The sequence below is a fragment of the Enhydra lutris genome, unplaced genomic scaffold, assembly GCF_002288905.1.
Source record: "Enhydra lutris kenyoni isolate GAN:26980312 unplaced genomic scaffold, ASM228890v2 scaffoldscaffold4, whole genome shotgun sequence".
Classification (NCBI taxonomy): Eukaryota; Metazoa; Chordata; class Mammalia; order Carnivora; family Mustelidae; genus Enhydra; species Enhydra lutris.
In genome coordinates this window covers 611,052-631,527 of record NW_019154088.1, presented here as the reverse complement: position 1 = coordinate 631,527, position 20,476 = coordinate 611,052, and the positions used below count along the sequence as shown (strand labels likewise).

General features: G+C 42.5%; 1 protein-coding gene across 2 annotated transcripts; it reads right to left on the bottom strand.

The window, feature by feature from the left end:
* Nucleotides 1-3,094: 3,094 nt before the first annotated feature.
* On the bottom strand, nucleotides 3,095-20,368 carry LOC111140626 (tetratricopeptide repeat domain 5). Of its 2 annotated transcripts, none has more exons than XM_022492823.1 (10): nucleotides 20,300-20,368; nucleotides 16,507-16,639; nucleotides 14,879-15,090; nucleotides 14,366-14,516; nucleotides 13,216-13,307; nucleotides 11,276-11,332; nucleotides 10,578-10,724; nucleotides 10,179-10,393; nucleotides 6,371-6,515; nucleotides 3,095-3,648 (listed from the first exon to the last, which is right to left on the bottom strand). In XM_022492823.1, exons 1-10 carry the CDS (start codon nucleotides 20,348-20,350, stop codon nucleotides 3,529-3,531), a joined length of 1,323 nt encoding a protein of 440 aa, XP_022348531.1. In that variant the 5' UTR covers nucleotides 20,351-20,368; the 3' UTR covers nucleotides 3,095-3,528. The 2 variants fall into 2 exon arrangements, with proteins under 2 accessions (XP_022348531.1, XP_022348530.1); XM_022492822.1 differs by having other exon boundaries at nucleotides 16,459-16,639; nucleotides 20,300-20,352.
* Nucleotides 20,369-20,476: the final 108 nt, after the last annotated feature.

Sequence of the window (20,476 nt, the reverse complement as noted above, 5' to 3'; positions counted from 1 at the left end):
AAAAAAAGCCAGTTGTATTTCTAGTCCCACACATAGCAAATGTAACTTTTATTTTTTTTTAATTTTTTTATTTCTTCAGCGTGACAGTATTCATTTTTGCACCACACCCAGTGCTCCATGCAATCTGTGCCCTCTCCAATACCCACCACCTGGATCCCCTAACCTCCCACCCCCTGCCCCTTCAAAACCCTGATTGTTTTTCAGAGTCCATAGTCTCTCATGGTTCACCTCCCCTTCCAATTTCCCTCAACTCCCTTCTCCTCTCCAACTCCCCTTGTCCTCCATGCTATTTGTTATGCTCCACAAATAAGTGAAACCATATGATAATTGACTCTCTCTGCTTGACTTATTTCATTCAGCATAATCTCTTCCAGTCCCGTCCATGTTGCTACAAAAGTTGGGTATTCATCCTTTCTGATGGAGGTATAATACTCCATAGTGTATATGGACCACATCTTCCTTATCCATTCGTCCGTTGAAGGGCATCTTGGTTCTTTCCAGAGTTTGGTGACCGTGGCCATTGCTGCTATAAACATTGGGGTACAGATGGCCCTTCTTTTCACTACATCTGTATCTTTGGGGTAAATACCCAGATGACACTATTTACAATAGTACTGAATACTACTTAGTATTTAGGAATAAATTTAATAAAATATATATAAGAGGTGCCTGGGTGGCTCAGTTGGTGAACGACTGCCTTTAGCTCAGGTCATGATCCTGGAGTTCCAGGATGGAGTCCCCATCAGGCTCCCTGCTCTGCAGGAAGTCTCCTCTCTTTTACCCTTCCCTCTCTCAAGCTCTCTCTTTTTTTTCTCTCTCAAATAAAATCTTAAAAAAAATAAAATATATATAAGACTTTTCTGGAAAAAGTATATAATTATATTGAAAGACATTGAATTAGACTTAAATAAATGAAGAAAATCATGGATAAGAAGATTCAAAGTTATAAAGATGTCTATTTTCCTAAACTGATCTATATATGGAATGCAATCCCTCCCTCCACCCATTCCCCCTCCCCCCCTTCTCATTAACTCTCTCTGAGGGGGGGTGTGGGGTGTGGGGTGGGGTGGGGGATAAGTAGCTCCAGGTGGTGATGATGCGGTTGGTCTGGGGACCAGTTTTTGAGAACCATTGCTATTAAAGAAACTCTTACACTTACACATTCAAGACAAGTGCAGAATATTAATAATGTGCTACCTTGACAACAACAAGCCCAAATATCCTTGAACAGTAGGATGACTAAACTGTGGCACAATCATACAATGAAATATTTTCCAGCTGTGAAAACAAATGAGCTCATGGAGAAGCACACAAGGGCTTCTAAGATACTAGGGATGTTCTAGTTTATAAGCCAGGTGGACATTTTCACAGGTATTCTAATTACTCTCTAAACAACGTACACATTTGCATACTCACCTGAACATGTACTTCATCTTAAATCTTTTAAGTTCTGTTTCACTCTACTGTAGAGGTCGTTTTTAGTCAAACAGGTTTGAGCGTTAGAAGGTAGAGAGGCCCACAGCTACCCCACCCACCCACCCATCCGGTGCCCCACCTCAAAATTTCCATAGGCCCTCACTGACCAATGTGCTACTCACAACCAGGCACAGTTACCAAAAACGGGAGAATTCCATAGGCCGCATTACCTCTTCACCATCTCCCTTTAAATACAGCCCCAACCCACTGCCTCGAAGCAGACAGCCCCTCCTCTGCCCTCCTGCCTGCTGCTCCCTAGTGGTGTAGTCAATAAACTTCTCTCCTTTTCTGCCTCAGGTCCATTCTTTCACCACCTGCGCCACCAGCTTCCAACCGATGGTCGCCCCACATCTGGGAACCCCCATCCAATGAAGACACCCCATTTAGGCACATTTCTCTACTGTCTGGTCCTAACACCAAGTATGTAAAACCACACCCAGGACTTAGGTAAAAGGGGAAGTGTGACTGGCTCTCATCTCTCTACTGACTCGAATGCACACACATCACACCACCCCCACACCCTCCCCAGTTGCTTTCAGCCTTTTCTCAAGGCATTTTACACCCCTTCAAGTTCCTGATTGCTCTCCCATGACTGTAGGTCTCAAAATCAATGCCCAGAACTGCACACAAAACTCCATGTGTGGGCTGTGTTGAAAACTCCCTGGCTACTGGATTCACTGGTACAGTCGGAAAACAGAGCTTTTTGCAACTGTGCACATGGACTACTCACACTAACTTTATCTACTAAAATTCCCAGTAATTTTTTGCACATGATGCTAAAGAGACACCTATGAAGTTGGCCTTTTGGGACCAAAACAATGACTTTAAGCTTTTATCTTAGATTCAGCCCCTGTAACTTTTTCAGTTTTAACATCCATTATTATCATCCATTTAGCTTATTTTTATCACCCATTCTCTGAGCAGTCCTCTGAGTTTTATATTCTTTATAAAATGAATGAGTCACCAATGATATTCAAGCCAATGATCAAGAGCTCAACAAGACCGTGGTGCCTGAGTGGCTCAGTCAGTTAAGTGTCCCACTTGGTCTTGGCTCAGATCATGATCTCAGGGTCCTGAGATCAAGTCCCAAGTCAGGCTCCACACTCAGTGGGGTCTGCTGAAAGATTCTCTCCCCTATTCCTCCCCCTACCGTCTCCCTCTCAAATAAATAAATAAATCTTAAGGGGTAAAAAAAAACTACTACAAAACATATCACTATAATCTAAAGGAACTGAATACCTAGCTCCCTCTGGTCTTGCAGCCCAGTAACACTATTAGAATAATATTACTGTCATCTTATACCATGGTGAGGGCCACCCCTAGGGATGACAGAAGGGTGAAATGGTAGGAACCTATTGACTTTGTGGGGTTATCATTCCTGCCTTGGGCTGCTTGTTGTCAGAATTCTTTTAACTGGGAGAGAAATGAACTATTTTATGTGAAGAAAAAAAAGGGTGGTGTGGGGTGGCAGGGGAGAGTACAGACTGAAGTGATCCTAAAACCAAAATCTAAGCTTGGAGAGAATAAAGCCAAACTACAGTATTATTTTTCTCCAAACAAATTTAATTCTGTTCTAGCCCCAAAGAAGGGGAAGAACCTAAAGTTTAAAAATAAAAATAAAATAAAAATTGAAAAAAAAAAAAAAACCAAGCCATTAAAAAATTAAGCCCCCTCCCTCAGCAATAAATACTGAAATGATATATACACATGAGGCTCAGGAGGGAGGCAAGAACAAGAACCTTGGGAACACCATCCCATGGCAAGATCCCACACTTCTACCAATTCCATGCTCTTTGCCTAAAACACAGAAGAGCAATGAAAGAGGCTGCAGGTATTACACCAAGGAGTGTGTGGCCTCAGAGAGAGCTTGAACAGGATAAAAGGAGGAAAAGAAGAGACACACAGTGTCTCACAGGGCAGAGGAAAGGAAAAGTCATCATCTCAAACATCCCCCGCAGCCTGGCTGAGTCATGGGATGTAGGTGGTCCAGCTGCTAAGTGCCCGTGAGCTTCTCCTCTCAACCCGACTCCTTAGCATGCAAGTCAGGTAAGGTCATTCACACTGGGGCCGAGATGCCACTGTGGCAGCAGCCTGACTGCTGGAGCCCTGAGGCTTCCCATTCACCACCAGCAGGAGGGGTGTCTCCACACGAACACTGGAAAAGCAATAGTCCTAGAAAAGACAAACACAGAGGTGCGTTACAGATCCTAAGATAGAAGCAACTTCAGCACAGGGATACACCAGTGGGGCTTTCTCCCCATTCCTTCCCCCTCAGGACATACACCCCTTACCTCTATCTCACACTAAAGAAACAAAGCTGAGCTAGCAAAGGGATGTCATTTTCCCCAAGTTTTCAATCTTCAGAAGGAAAATCTGGGGAAAGTAACACGCCAGTAATACCACTACAAGAACGGGACAATTCTCTGAAAAAAGACAGGTTCCGGCACAGCCTAGCAAAAGGGCACCACCACCAGTTCTCACAGAATCTGCCCTTCCTGTTGTTTCCTGACAAAACCAGATACACAGAGGGGCACCAGGCAGGCTCAGTCAGTGAAGCATGTGACTCTTGATATCTGAGCTGTGAGTTCGAGCCCATGCTGGATGTAGAGCTTACTTAAAAATAAAATCTTAGGGGCATCAGAGTGGCTCAGTCATTAAGCATCTGCCTTCAGCTCAGGTCATGATCCCAGGGTCCCGGGATCAAGCCCCACATCAGGCTCCCTGCTCGGTGGGGAGTCTGCTTCTCCTTCTCCCTTTCCCCCTGCTTGTGTTCCCTCTCTCACTGTGTATCTCTCTGTCAAATAAATAAAATCTTTTAAAAAATAAATAAAATAAAATAGAATCTTAAAAACAAAAACAAAAACCCAGATACACAGAGCCACCAGTAAAAATTCTGAGAAACTCCAAGTCCAAGTGTTTGTAAGGCCCAAAATTAATCTGCCAAATATAAATTCAAGTTACCTCTCCTTTTGCATCAGCAGGAAGAAACAGAATGTGTAGTTTAGACATTCTTCTAATAACAGAAAAGACAGCTCCCTTTACCAGTTCAAATGTATTTTAAGTTATAAAACATGTTAAAAAAAGATCTTTATCCAAAAAATACTTTCCCACCAGGAGTGTGAAGGCAGCCCTTTTAAGTCAAAGTAATGAGGTGAATTAAATCAAATTTTTTTAACATCCTAACAGGAATATGGGCAATGACCAAAAAAAAAAGAAAAAAAAAAGCTGATTTATAAAAGGAATAGTCAATAAACATCTGATAAAATGTCCAACCTCACGAATATTCAAGAAACCAAAGCAAAACAATACTGATGCTATATTTTTCATGTAAAAGCAGCATATAATGTTTCAAAGGTTTCTCCCCAGAGCTGAGAAAACTACAAAGAAACACTCGCTCACATCTACTGTTGGTAAGAACTGGTACGACATTCCAAAAATTAACTTGGCAATATGTGGCAAAAGTCCTAGAATTCTGCATACCCTTTAGAGCCAGAATTCTACCTTAAAATTCATTTAAGTAAATAATCCTGGACACAGACAGATACAAATTTTTTCACTGCAGTGCCTTTATGACAGGGAAAAATTAGAAATAATCTATATCTGGGGGCACTGTATTTTTTCTGTAAATGTCCAAGTAACAGTTTAGGCTTTACGGGCTCTACAGTCTCTGTCACAGAACTATTCAACTCGGACACTACAAAAAGCAGCCACAGACAATCATGAACAAATGAGCGTGGCTAGGTTCCAAAAAAATTAATTTGTGGACACTGAAATTTGGATTTTCTGAATTTTCAGGTATCACCAATTATTATTCTTCTTCCGATTGCTTTTATTTGAAAATACAGACACTATTCTTGTCTCACAGGCCATATGAAACAGGCAGGGAGCCAGATTTGGTCAATAGGCCACCAGCTGTCAACCCCTAATCTAAATGTGAAAAATGGTTAAACAGCGACTCATGTAAGATTTCTGTGATGATGAAATGAGCCAGTACAGGCAAAAAAGCTCTTAACCCAGCATCTAACAGTCAGTTAAGTTTTCAGTAAATGTTAACTATCATCATCGTCCTTATCACCACCTCTGCGTGTCCATTTAAAGCAATGTTGTAGAATATGTAAAAACACGGGAAATGTTCACAAACATTACATATACTATTCCGCTCTTTTTAAAAATATACATATGGATGTGCAGCATGTGCAGATTTATGAAAAAAAAGACTGGAGGTGTACAGACAAAACCGCTAACAGTAATAACATCTGAGTGATAATATTTTGGTCCAGTTTTTAAAAAATTTTTGTTGAGATAACTGGCATCTAACATTGTGCAAGTTTAAGGTGTAAACATGTTTATTTAATGTATTTATATACTGGAATCTGATGACCACCACGGTGTTAGCTAACACCTCTATCATGTCATGTAATTGTCATTGCTTTTTTTGTCATGGGAACAATTAAGATCTAGTCTCTTGGCAGCTCGGAAGTATATAATACCATGTTGTTGTCTGTAATCACTGTACTAAGCATTAGGTCTCCAGGACACATTTAACTACTGCAAGTCTAACCCTTAAACAATATCTCCCTAATATGCCGACTCCCACAGCCCCTGGCAACTACAATTGTAGTCTCTGTTCTCCTAATTTCAGCTTTATTACTTTCCAGAGAAGTGATATCATACAGTATTTGTCTTTCTCTGTCCAGTCCTTTTTTAAAATTCTTTTTGTTTACCAGTAGTTTCCCTCTTTAGTAAAAAAAACAAACAAAAATTACATGTATGCATATGTATACACACATACATATACATATACATGCATTATTTTACATATTTGTTAAAGGAAATAAACTCGGCCCCACTTTCAGAGCCTATGAGCTGGGAACAAATCCTGGCCATCACTCACTTTTCCTTTGTGCTGAATTTGGTGAAGCCGGAGGTTGGGCTCGGGAATGGCTACAGAGTCCCCAATGAGCACTCCCCAACTCTGTACCATGTTATACACCATCACTGCATAGCAAGGTCCATCTGAATCTACCAGGCCAAATGTACTGCCAGGTTAAGATGGGTTAAGGGAGGGGTGGGGAGGAAAGTGGGCAGGAAAGAAGAGCAAAAACAGTGGTTTTAAAATACCAACAAAATAAACAAATGCTTTCTCAGTTACTTAGAACACTTATGACAGGTAACCATCATCCACTACGCACGTCTGAGTCCTCATTTTTCATACATATACAATATCTTTGATAAAGGTTATGCACAAGACTCATCAGTCACTTTGCGACACACTTGAGATGTATGGACGCTGGGACCATTCAACAAATACTAATAATGAACCAGCTCAAAATGTGGCAGCTGCAACTTTATTCCTGGTCCTGGTCATAACCTTCCAATTCTCTAAGCATCACCGCCAATGTCACTGAATCCCACAAACCTTCAGTGAATACCTATCATGTGTCAAGCTTTGTGCTTAGTGAGAAGACAGTGATCCAGCTGTGAGTAAGCTTACAGTCTAGCAGGAGTCAGACACTTAAACCGTCACTTACAAGACAAGTGTGAGAGGTGCTAGAACAGCTTCTCCCTCATGCTGAGTTCAGTGAGGCCAAAGGTGGGACCTTGGGAACCCAGAGGACAAAGCAGGGGAGGTTTCCTTAGAAGGAGAGCCTCAAACGGAATGTAAAGGATGAAAAATTATCTGGGTTACAAAAAGAAAACTAATCCTCAGTAGGAACAGAAAACCTCTGGGGGAATGGGAACAGGGATTACCTGGGAGGGAACACAAGAGAACTTTCTGAGGTGCTGGTAAGTAATGCGCTCTATCTTGACAGGTGTTTGGGTTACATAGATGTATGTTAGTCAAAATTTAGCAAATGTACACTAAGATTTGTATATTTCATTCTACGTAAATTTTACATAAAAAGAAGAATAAATACTGAACTCTAGTTAATGATTACATGCTTAAGTATTTCAGGGAAAGTATGTTGATCTTTGCAATTTACTCTGCAATGCTCCAAAAATAAGATGGATTAATAGATTAATAAGGGGACATAGAGATACATGAGGAACCAAGTAAGGTATTAGTGGTAGAATATGGGTGGTTGGGTATGCAGATTTTTTTTTAAGATTTATTTTTTAAGATTTATTTATTTGTCAAAGAGAGAGAGAGAGCACAAACAGACAGCGGCAGAGAGAGAAGCAGGCTCCCCATTGAGAAAGGAGACCAATGTGGGACTCGATACCAGGAACCTGGGATCATGACCTGTGCTGAAGGCAGCCACTTAACCAACTAAGCCACCCAGGCGTCCCTGTTCACTGCAAAATTCTTTTAATTTTGCGGTGTCTGAAAAGTTTAAAATAAAATGTTGGGGGGAAAATGTGAGTTGTATCAAGAAGCAGCCAAAGGATTATCCAGACAGACATGTGCTGTGTGTAAAGGCATGAAAACAGCCGTTCTGGAACCTACAAAACTATGACAAGACAGGAACAAGAGGCACAAGTGGGAAAGTGAAAGAAGAGAATGGAAAGAGGCAGGCACAGAGCAGATTATGAAGGACTTTGCACGCTAAGCTAATCTAAGAGTTCAAACTTTATCCTGAAAGTAAGCACAGGCGTAAGAAGGGATTTTATACAGGAAATGGCATCTAACATTGTGTTGCTTCTCTACACTGTGAAAATATTTCTCCACACTGTGAAAATATTTCTCCGCACTGTGGAACACTGGACAAAAAACAAGGAGTCCAAAGACCTGTCTGGAGAAGCAATAAGGGGCTACATTGTGTCCACAGAGACGGGGCGGTGGGGGGATGTATTGGACTTGATGAGTGCCGTAATGCAGGAGAATGGAGAATTCCAGAACAACTTCCAGAAGTCTTAATTAAGTGACTGAGCAGAAGTGCACCACTGATTGACAAGAAAGTCAGGGTGGAGAAACAATTTAGAGAGAAAGAGAAAGCAAGCAATTTTGGACATAGTGAGTTAGACATTTCTGTTGGGAGCCCAGAGGCAGCTGGATATAGGAATTCAAACTTAGAAATGAGGCTTGGACTGGAGATACACCTGTGAGCATGGTGGGGGCAGCCACAGCCTTGTATTTATAGGACATCACCAAAGGAGATGACCTCTAAAGATGGCAAAGAACTGGGGCTCATGCCACCACTTGGTACACCCAAATTCATAACCAACACCGCAATCAATCCCAGCACTCTGCTAGTGAATCCAATCAAAGCCTCAGAACTGTAAGTCTCCTGGTAAAGGGAGAAAAGAGGAAAGGACAAAAACAGCATCCTTCTGGACTTAACATTTAGAAGTTAAAAAGAGAAACCAAGGAGTGACAAAATATTTGTCCTCGAGACCCCCTAAAATCCACATTTGTCCATCTCTCCTTCTCATTCCTCTCAGTTTTCGAGTCTGCACTAGTTAACTAAACTTTTCTCTACTACTTTATTGCTCTTCAACTCGTGCATCTCTAGAGAATGCCACGGAGAAAGTTCAGACATGTAACAGGATGTATTTGGATTTGGATGAAGCAGAAGAGATATGAAAAGGAACAGTGAGAAGGAAGTCAAAATGTTGTAGAGCCATGTAGTGGAAGCCACTGGACCAAACACTGGTGATGCCAGACAAAATAAATTCAGTAGAAAACAAAAAAAGGAAACCAGTCAATGAGGGATCAGGAAGTAAGGAAAGGACCAAGGGTAATGACATGGACTAAACTGCAATTTTTCAAGAGTTAAAAATTTTCTAAGTGAAGGACGCCTGGGTAGCTCAGTCAGTTAAGCATCTGCCTTCAGCTCAGGTCATGATCACATGGTCTTAGGATGGAATCCCGCACTGGGCTTCCTGCTCAGCGGGGAGCCTGCTTCTCCCTCTCCCTGTGCTTGCTGCTCCCCCTGCCTGTGCTCTCTCTCTGACAAATGAATAAAATCTTTTAAATAAATAAATATCTAAGTGCCTAGATGGCTCAGTCAGTACAATGTGTGACTCATGACCTCGGGGTTGTGGGTTCAAGCCCTGCACTAAGAGTGTACAGATTACTTAAAAATAAAATCTTTCAATGAATCACTGAACACTATATCAAAAACTAACAGTGTATTATGTTTGCTAATTGAACATAATAAAAATAAATAAATAAAAATAAAATCTTTAAAAAATACATATTTTCTGAGAGAATGTTCTTAACTCATTCTCTCTGCTAGACTGTAAGCACCTTCACTTGGATCCTTTACATTTCACTCCCTACCATACATATACCAGATGCTCAATAAATATTTGTTGAAGAACATCTAAGACTATCTCCCCATCAGGCCTTAAATTCTAACTTAAAGCTAGCCTTCCAGAACTGCCTAGGCATACCAAAGTCCCAACAGGACTAAAAACTCTCCCTCTTCCAACTTCTGGGATCATGAAAACACAAAGAGGCAGAATTTCAAGGTTTCCATCTGCCTTATAAAAACAGCATTCAAATTTCAGCTATGGATGTAGGAATCCAGAGCACCAAGCTCTGGGGGGGGGGGGGGGAACAAAAAAAAAGGGGATGACAAAATCTAGGGAGAGCTTTGTGAAACATCTCCTAGATAATACCTGCTCATAGGACAGTCAGCGAAGCAGAACGCACTAATCTGTGACCACCAACAACGTCCTCACTGTCAGAGAAGGGCCAGGAAGTAAAACCCATTAGTTCAAAAGAATGAAAAAGAGGAAAGGCAAGAGAAACTCACAAGGGGACCTTCTCCTCTGTGGTGAGGCTGAACACCACCTTTCCTAGGACCACAGCACCACTGTTCACCCCAGGCTGTAGGGCACTCAGTGGCTTGAGCTCCAGGGTCAATTTCTGCCCAGAGGCTGACTGGTAGCGCCCATCGCCACAGGGGCCTAGATGGGCTGGGCGCAAGCTTCCCAGCATGCTCTGCAACTTTTTGGCCTTCACCTTTCCCTGCAAAAAAAAAGAAAAGGAAAAAGATAAAAAGCTATAAACTAGTCACTCTCTGTGAGAGTCTACTCCTACTCCCACCTACCCACTTCTGTAGATAGAGTCACTACGAATGAAGCCTATTTTATTCTTATTGTATTGACCCCCAGGAGAAGAAAAGCAGGATCCAGCCTTTTGACACCTTTACCTTGCTCTCAAGGAGGCTGGTTAATCTATTCAAGAATTCCAGAAGTTGCTGCTCTCGTCTCCGGGGCTCTGGCCAGGCAGGGTCCAGTACTGCAGCCCGACAGAAGCCCTCCAGGGCCTCCCCATAATTCTCTTCATATTTATGTAACTGCACAAAAAGTAAATGAAAACCTCCCAGTTACATGTGTATCTAACACGAACTATGCTAGGGGGAGTAACAGTACAACGTGCTAGGAATCTACAGAAATAAATTGTTTTCTTTCTAGTGGTTTCCCTGATCTATGACAAACAGCCTAAAGAAAGAACAATGCTTTACATCCCTCCTCCTGGCTCAGAGGATCACAAATCCCGAAGATGGAATCATTTCAAAGACACTAACTTCCAAATTCGAACATATTTACGCTGCATACAGTGGGTCATTCTATTTTTATATTTATAACGAACATTTCAGAAGAGTCTCCTAAACTGTCCCTCCATCCTCTGTGTACCCTCCTGCCTCTTCAGCCCCGTCCTCTTTCCCGCCATAGACTCCATCAGATCCTAAAGTCAAACTGGGCCAACCCTCCCTCAAAATAATGTGGCTTTTCTCTCATAGTTTGTACTCAGCCCTGTCCCTATGAATACTCAGTTACTGTCCCAGGCAAAGACTCAGATGTCACCTAGGTGACTTGCAGATGACCACCACCCCACAGGTCTTACCGTTGCCCTGTTCAGATGAAGATCAGGATTGCTGCAAGCTGTCCTGTCAACCTTCTCCTGTAGCAGGAGAAAAGGATGATCAGTGGATCCTGTCTCATTCTTACGGATGACCATGCCCAACATGGCCTAGTCCTCTCCCCCTGCAAAAATTCGAGTTTCTTCCTTGTCAAAATGTTACCTATACCCACACTGTTATACAGTAACTACCTGAGTGGTATATTACGTAGTCCCTGACACCTTAAGGAGGTAAGGGTTTGGGGATGTGTATGAAACTTTGAATATAATTTATCCATGCAATAGTACAAAAATAAACGTATAAAAGCATTTTGATTAAAAAAAAATTTAATGGTGATATAATGGTATAAATGAGGAAAGCCTAGAAAAGAAATGTCATCAATTTAATGCATTTCCTGCGCCCATCAGCCCCGCTCCAGATACAGGAAGAAGCATGTTTCTACATTCAAGCCTCCTTCAAAATCCACTGAAAATCAAATTCTGATTCTCTAATTTAAATAGATGACCAGAAACCACATGAAAGTGCAGATGGATGTGAAGAAACTGCTATGTTCATGGCCATGTTCAGCTTATTTTTCTGATTATGTTCATTGCCTAGCACGTTATAAAAGTAAAAACAACATGGATTAAAACTATTTAAATGGGGATGCCTGGGTGGCTCAGTCTGCTGCCTTTGGCTCAGGTCTTGATCCCAGGGTCCTGGGATTGAGTCCCGCATTGGCACCTTGCTCAGCAGGGAGCCTGCTTCTCTTTCCACCTCTGTCTGCCGCTCTGCCTGCTTATGCACTCGCTCTCTCTCTCTCTTTCTCTCTCTCTCTCTGACAAATAAATAAAATCTTTAAAAAAAAACTGTTTAAATGGTTGGTTTAAACATGTTTAAAAATGCAGATTTGGGTAAAGAAATTAAGAGTTAAAAGCAACAATTTAGTGGAAGCCAAATATAAAATTTTTAAAGAATACACCATTACTATTTTTTAAAATGTAAACATCCACCAAAGTAAGAAATTAGACTAAAATATAACTCCTCTGCCTTCAAGTTCCCTGATGGAAAAAACATCAGTCCCTCAACTACAAACATGAACAGAAGGTAGCTTATTCTCTATTTTGTCACACAGAACAAATAAGTAATACTAAGTTAAAAGACAATTCTTTATGTCAAGACAAGCAAGAAAGCAAAAAAAGAGAGATGAATACGAGGCCCAAATAAAAACTGCTTAGGCCAATGTGAACCTTTTATAAGGAGTAATCAAGAGCTCAAGCCTGAAGGAATCCCTCATGTAAGCGACTATTGATAGAAAAACAGCCTGAAAGGCCTAAGCAGAACATGAGCTCCACTGGACTGATCCTGAAGAAATGATGCAGAGTAAGCTAGACGCTGTTTTCTATTGTAAAGCTTTCATTTTTAAGTAATCTCTACACCCCACATGGGGATTAAACTCACAACCCCGAGATCAAGAGTCTTATGCTGAGCCAGCCAAGTGTCTCCACTGTTTTTGATTTTGATTTTAGCCTGTGGGAAACCCAGAGTCATAGTGTCTCATGGTTAATCGCAGGATAGCACTTCATTTATACTTAAGTATTAGAGCTTTCATTTTTCTTTAAACACATACAAATATTAATAAACATTATTTTAATATAGACTTTTATCCCCACCACAAAAGATGAACACATTGGGATGGGTTCTGGGATTTGGTCATAAGTGCCCGCAGGAAATCCAGGTAGTTCAAAGAGCTATCTAGCACTGAGGCACCCTTTAAGTAGCTGCTAATACCCCAGTTATAAGAAGAAATAAGTCACCCCAGCAGACACAGCTTTGCAAAACCATGCACACTTGATGCCACTGATTACTGTCCATGTTGCTTGCTAAAGAGCCACAGAGAAGACTGAATGACACTCTTGCTTCTGTTGTGACCATACATACTTACTGCTTGGGCATAGGCACTGAGGGCTTGCTGGGAGATCTTAGGGTTCTGGCCAGTATTGAAGTAAAGAGAAAGATACGCATTCCCCAGAATATCTGAAATAGAAACAAACGGATTCTGGTTCCTCGTGTAAAGGGCTTGGAAGTCACCACTCCACCCTGATGGACTGAAAAACCCACAACTCTTCTTGGATCCATAGGACAGGGAACAACGCAGGGCAAACTACTGCCCCTAAAACTGGAGACAGACAGGCAAACACAGGTCTTGTGGCTCACCAGGGCAGAAACTCACGAGCCGCAGGAACCAGTGCTGAGGTAGGAACACCTCAAATGTAACTGACGAAGAGCTGGGGGTTCAATATGGACAAGTCAGGGAGTCAGAAACTCCCAGGGTCCCAGGCATAAGGAGGCCCCCACAATATTGTTGAGATTTACCTCCAGAAGCTCAACCAGATTCGTATAGCAAGTATCCAAGAAAAATCCCCTTCTTTCCCCTACTTCCAGCAGGGGAAAGGGGAGAAAGAACTGTTCCGAAATATGCTAGAGCACCCTGTTCCTCACGAGGCCTGCCCTCAGAAGAAACTAGCTAACTAGAGCCTAACTAACCTAAGGAAGGAAAATTTCCATCTGGCTGTAGCCATCCACGTGGGGGAGGGGAGACACCCAGCCGCAGCCCACTCTAGCCACCCTGCCCCACCTAAGTAGGGGAAAAACCCTGAGAAACACAGTGGTGAGTCACCTCAGAGCCCAGGTTCAGGATACGACCTATTTTGGTTACCCTCAAAAAACTCTCTGAAAGGTCCCCCATCTGACAGACCCCAGTGATAACACCATATTTAGTATACTCCAAATTCCACTGGGATAAAGAGGTGAACACAGAGCCAAAGCAGAAACCTGAGCAGACTGCACAAAAGCCCTGCCTTGCTTATGTGGAAACATAAGCATCCTCTCTTGGATGATAAGATCCAAGAGTTCCTAGAACCGTGGTTCATCAAAATACCTTTCAGGCTTCTTCAAAACAAAGATGCCCAGGCTTGACATTAAAAATCAGACCCAATAGGTGGGCTCCAGAAGATTCTGGCATGTGTGGCCATGTTGAGAACCACTGCTCTGGAAACTTGTGGGACTGTGGGAGATCTTTCAAGAGCACTCACACCAGGAGCGGCCATCGTGGACATCCATCTGCACAGCCAACTTAGCCTGTCGGACACTGTCCATGACATGACGAGAATGTTCATCTCCAGTGTCAGTTCGCAGCTGGCGAAGCACCATGGACAGGTTTTGAAGAGAGACCTTGTTCTTGCACTGCAAACAAAGAAGACACATACGCAACCTTCCTGATTCTAATTCCCCTTTCCAGATCTCTTCTATCTTTATCTTCTAAATCTAATTTCTCATCTTGATTCTTAGCACTGTCTACAAGGATCAACTTGGCTGTTAATTTTTCTTCACTTCTCATCTACCCCTGAAACTGATCCCATCATGTTCTTCCTTTCTTAGTCTCTATCCCTGTTTTCCTCAGCCACATCTGCTCCCTGACTCCTCCTCCCCTCTGATTCCATTCTCCTAGGTCTAGTACAGTCCTATTCTGGTATTCACATCCTAGGGAGATTCACAGAACCAAAGGAATGTCGGCCTTCCCATCTGTGTTTCCCCAGTTGGCTCACATGGGTCAGGGCTCCTGAGAAGCAGGTGTGGGCAGCCGCAATATCGCCTTTCTTCCAGTACACCTCTCCCAGCTGGTTCCAGGCTTCCACCAGCTTGGGCTCCAGCTTCACAGCCTTTGACAGAAGCTCCTCAGCCTTAGGACTGTAGTCTGGAGTCACATTCAGTGCCTTCCCAGTCAGCATCAGAACCTGTGCCTTGCCCTGGACAGAACCTAAGAGGAAGGGAAAATGGAGGAAATTGGAAAAACCCAGGCAGTCTTAGAGAAGACCAGGGTACTTTTCTCAAGACATAACCTCAGGTCGGCCCCAGGAATGAAATAGTTGAAGAAAATCTTTATGAACAAACCACTTATTGAAAGCCTACCAAGGCAGAGTAGTATGTTAAGTAATGGGGAAACAAAGTAAGTATTATCCCTACCTTGGAAGGGCTTACAATCTAGTGGAGAGGACAAAGCATATTCATGGAAGATTAAAACAACAATGAAAAGGGGCATACGCCAATAAATGGGCTTTACCAAGTGAAAAGGAGAGGCACCTGGGTGACAGTTAAGCATCTGACTCTTGATTTCAGCTCATGTCATGATCTCAGGATCGTGAGATCAAGCCCCACATCAGGCTCCATGCTCAGCAGAGAGTCTGCTTGGGATTCTCTCTCTCCCGCTGCCCCTCCCTCACTGACTCCCCACCCCAAACAACATGCTTGCTCACTCTCGCTCCCTCAAATAAATAAATCTTTAAAAAGATTTTAAAAAGAAGTGAAAAGGAGAAAAGCCAAGATCCTCCAGTTAAGAAAATGATGTACACAAAGACAGAGAGGCAGAAACCCATGTGGCATGTTCAAGGGAGAATAGATAGTCCAACCTGAAAGACACAAAAAGTTCCTCTGTAAGTAAGTAGTCAGAGATAAGTGTAGAAGAGAAAAAAAAAAAGAAAAATGGTCAGTGAGACCTGAATACCAAAGTAAGGTGTTTAGACTTCAACCAGTCAATAGTAGGAATCTCTGAATATACTTGAGCAAGGAGGCAGAAAAAAAGGTAAGATTAAATACAGGAAGTAATATTAGAAAGATAATTACATGATCATTACATATATTAATTTGAAAGTAAAAGAAATTAGAGGCAGAAAGGTCAGTTAAGAGATTAAGGGCACCTGGGTAGCACAGACGGTTGAGTGTCCGTCCAGCTCTGGGTTTCAGCTCAGGTCATGATCTTGGAGTCTTGAGATCGACCCCCGAGTAAGGCTCCACTCAGCCAACAGGGAGTCTCCTTCCCCTCCCCCTTGACCGTCCCCTAACTCTCTCTCTCTCTTTCTCTCTCACACACACACACACACACACCCTCTCTCTCTCCTCCCTTCTCAAGTAAGTACATAAATCATTTAAAAAAAAGGTAGTTTAAGGAACAGTTATGTTCTTTTATTTCATGGAATCTGCTATAATCAAACTTCAGAAAACATAGTTTAAAGGACTAAAAGGTAGCCATCCTACAGAGGGGCCCTCAGAAGAAATACTCTGTTGTACCATCCTGTAGCAACCACAAATGGGATATCAAAGGGTTTACAAAGGGAGAGCAAAACTCTACCACATTTCGGTGAAGGGCAGGGGGTTGTGCGCTCCTTGCCACTCATACCCACTACTTCCTCCATCTGCTGCAGGGTCTTCTCCATCTCCTTCCGCACATCCTGTTGCTTCCTTCCAGCATCCTCAACACTATGTGTCTCAAAATAGCACTCTCGAAACGAATACAGCTGATCCACCAGTTCCTGGGAAGCGTAAGAATGGTACCATTAAGAGGAGAGAATGCCAGACACGGAAACTGGAAACTGGCTAGCCATACCAGCTCTGTTCTAGAAATACGGATCCGCTCTCTCACTGAGGAATGACACAAGAGGCAAGCAGACAGGTCTCCCAAAATGCCACAGATCATGAAGAAAAGTAGCCAGGTCCCAGACCACTCTTGTGTGGTCCCCTGCCGGTCTCAGCACCATGATGATAGTTCTCTCTCCTCCAGCCCCAGCAGGGCTTCCAGCATGACTAAGCACTTCATGTACCACAGTCAAGAGGAGGGAAACACTTTGCAACTTGAGATAAAACAGAGTTAATAAGGTAATAAGGTTACTGGTCCCCAGAGCACAAAACTTCGAAATGCACCCTTAAAGCTGGACTTCCTAACAAAAACAATCCTATCCCTGATTTTTCTTGTACTAGTACCTGAGCTTTGCAATGATGATGACCAACATGAGAGAACCACTGCTTTCCAAACAAACAAATCAATTTAAGTTTAAGTTTAAGGATCTTGGTATTTTTACAGGATTTTGTTTCTTTAAATATTTGTGGATTTTATTGTTTTGTTTTGTTTTGTTTTTGTCAAGTCACCTTCTTGCTCTCTTGCATTTGACCCAAGTAAATGTTCCCTTTCCTACTTTTTTTTTTTTAAAGATTTTATTTATTTGTTTCAGAAAGAGAGAGAGCATGAAAGGAGAGAAGCAGACTGACTCCCTGCTAATCAGGGAGTCTGACATAGGACTTGATCCCGGGACTCCAGGATCATGACCTGAGCTGAAGGCAGTTGCTTAACGAACTGAGCCACCCAGGCACCTCCCCGGTTTCCTATTTTAAATGCCTCTGTCTCTGAGTCTTCCTGTGACAACAAAGCCTTTCCACTATCTATTCTTTACTGAAACTGACCAGCAGCAGAAATATATAACATAGTTCTGTCACATCTTAACTACCTCTACAGCACATCCTAAACCCATCTACCTGTCTTCTTCTCACTAGGACTATCCAGGACTAAATCAGCACCATTACTTGCCTGGACTGCTCCAATAGCTTCTAACCTGGTCATCTTGTTTCTACTCTCTCCCATTCTCCTCATTGTAGTTGGGACAACCTTACAAAAATGTACATCACGTTTCCGTAGTGTAGTGGTTATCACATTCGCCTCACACAAAAATGTACATCACATCACAAACTGTGTTCCACTATAGAGAGAATAAAATCTAACTCCTAATCACAGCCTAGAAGACTGTACGATCTGACCTCACACTACTACTCACCCTGCCACAAACTTCTCCCTTCACTCTCACATGCCCTCCCTTCTACAATAATCAAGCCACACTGGCTTTCATTCATTTCCTCAGATCCAGCAAACTCAATCCCACCCTGGGGGTTCATACCTGCTATTCCCTCTGCCTGGACACTCCCTAGATCTTTGCACACCTCATTCCTCATTATCATTTAGACCTCAGTTCACTATAAACTTCTCAGAGAGGCTCTCCCTGACTACCCAAACTAAAGTAACCACTTCCTCTTCTGCCCACTGTTAATCATACTTATTTTTCTTCACAGTCCCTATCAGCTGAAATTGTGTGGCCTATACAGTAACAGTCTGTTGTTGTCTCCACCCCTAGAATGTAAGCTCCAAGAAGGGAGGGTCCTAATCTCCCATCTCCCACGTTCAGAGCTATACCTGAGCACGTTCAGAGCTATACCTGAGCACGACAGCAGGGCTTAGGACATGACAGGCTCTCATTAAAAATGTTAATGGAATGGCTTAACGAATCATCCCTGTCTCTAACACTCATGGGCTATACTTAATTTAAAACCCTGCCCACAGCAAAGAAAATGGACAGTACCCTCTGTAGCAGCAATGTTTCTCAAATACTCTTTGTGTTATTTTCAGGACTCAGCCTGCAGATTCCGATTTTAGAAGTTTTAGCAGAACCCAAACACCTTTTAACAAGTACCGCAGATGACTGTAATGAAAATGGCCTGTAAAACACACTTTGAGAAATAACCTTTTATGACATTCCTTCTGTCCTAAAATGACAAGGAAATCAAAACATACTACCATTCCCATGGATAGCAGTATCACTATCCTTTTCCTCTCCTCTACTCCATTTCCCCATTCCATTCCTGCACCATTCCTGTCCACCCACCCCAAGATACCCCAAGGTACTTGCTTAATCCATCTACCACAAATGAGCCCAGGAAAAGAGAGTTCTCAGCAAAACTTGTAACACAATTCCTTTTGCCCTGCAATCAGCATGGCTGTAAATTAGGAACTTTAGAGAGGGTTTCATTGTTTGCTTCTAGTCCTGAAAACGAATATGCAAGAAATTATTTGGCTTTGTTGTTTTGTTTTGCTGGAGTGCACATTTTTAATAACTTCTTGTCTCATGGAAAAATTAACATATGTAAGTTGCTAAAATTCATGTAAGTATACATAAAAAAAATACAAAGTAAGAAATTCCTCATTATCTCCCAAACAATCTCAGAGATAACCACTGTTTAGTATACATATACTAACATATATACACAATGCTTCCAATATGGAGCCAGGATTGAGAATCTCTGATTTCAGCCAGTCACACTAGGAATTCCCCAGTCACACTAGGGAATGAAATTAAATTAATCTCAGTCAAGTGGAAGTAAAATAAAGTTCACACTCTAAAAGGTGTTATTATCTTAGTCTCCTCAAAAAACAAACAAATCTCACCAATGTTTAAACTTTTGCATTACAAGCCTTTAAGCAGGTTATAAACCTGCCACAGGTCTAATGTTTATTCCAGAGGGAGGCATCTGGCCAGCTCAGTCTGAAGGGCATGCGACCCTTGATCTCCAGGTGGTGAGTTTGAGCCAAACGCTGGGTATGGAGATTACTTCAATAAATAAACTTTTTAAACTTTTTAAAAAATAAAAATAAAAAATAAATTCTAGGCTGTCTCAGAACACAAAGAACTCAGTTTCTGAGGCTTAAAGAAAATCTTGGGTCACTGAAAGAAGGTAAAGAGCAAACAAGCAGTTAGTGGCTACCTACCAAGTACAAAAGACTAGTCCTAGTCACAACGGCAGTCAACTCTGAACTGGGTGGAATGTGGACCCCTCGGCATCAGATGTCAAACTGGGATTGCAAGTGTGCAAAAGAATCAAAACTGTGGAGTCCTGAGGGGACTGACCAGGATACTAGTGGTGCAAGCTCTTACTCTGCTTGTTGTCCATTTCAAAGCAGGTAAAGCAGCGAAGAAATGGCCTTTGTGGGAATCACAATACATGATAAGAGCCCCTGCAGATCTACCATACACATGTGTATACGACTTGTAACGGGTGAACGGAGGGAGAAGAAAAACCTCCCTAAGAACGTGCAAGAATAAAGTTAGCAACAAATCCTCTTCCACACGGGACTGAAACTGAGTGTAGTCAGGGCGGCAGCAGGAGGTCCTACCACACGGCAGTGCTCCTCCCCCGGCCCGGGAGGCTCCCCTCTCCCACCTCGGCAGCACCCTCAGGAGTTGTTATAGTAACCGCACTGACACATGCAGCGTCCTGCATGCGCCACGAAATTCGCTGGTACTACATAAACTGGGCTCCCCGCTTCTTCCCGAGTAACAAAGGCACATACAGATTTTAATCTATGGTCCCACCTGCAATTTCTGCAAGACCTGCTTGACTTCCTCGTCTTCATCAGCCATCATTTCCCAGCCACTCTCTGCTTCTCCGCCCCCAACTTTGTAACCACAGAGACTCATACCCACCCACCCACCCCCGCATCGTGGAGCCAGAGCGACATCTAGGGCACTGGAGGCTTATCTGCATCTGAG

Bases quoted from the DNA above. Each gene is read 5' to 3' on its own strand.
- LOC111140626 (XM_022492822.1), bottom strand. From the start codon at position 20,350: ATGATGGCTGATGAAGACGAGGAAGTCAAGCAGGTCTTGCAGAAATTG. The intron at 16,640-20,299 runs GTGGGACCATAG...TACGCTTCCCAG, and splicing joins AGGTCTTGCAGAAATTGCAG to GAACTGGTGGATCAGCTGTA. The intron at 15,091-16,458 runs GTAGAGTTTTGC...CCTTCCTCTTAG, and splicing joins CTGCCCTTCACCGAAATGTG to GTTCTGTCCAGGGCAAGGCA.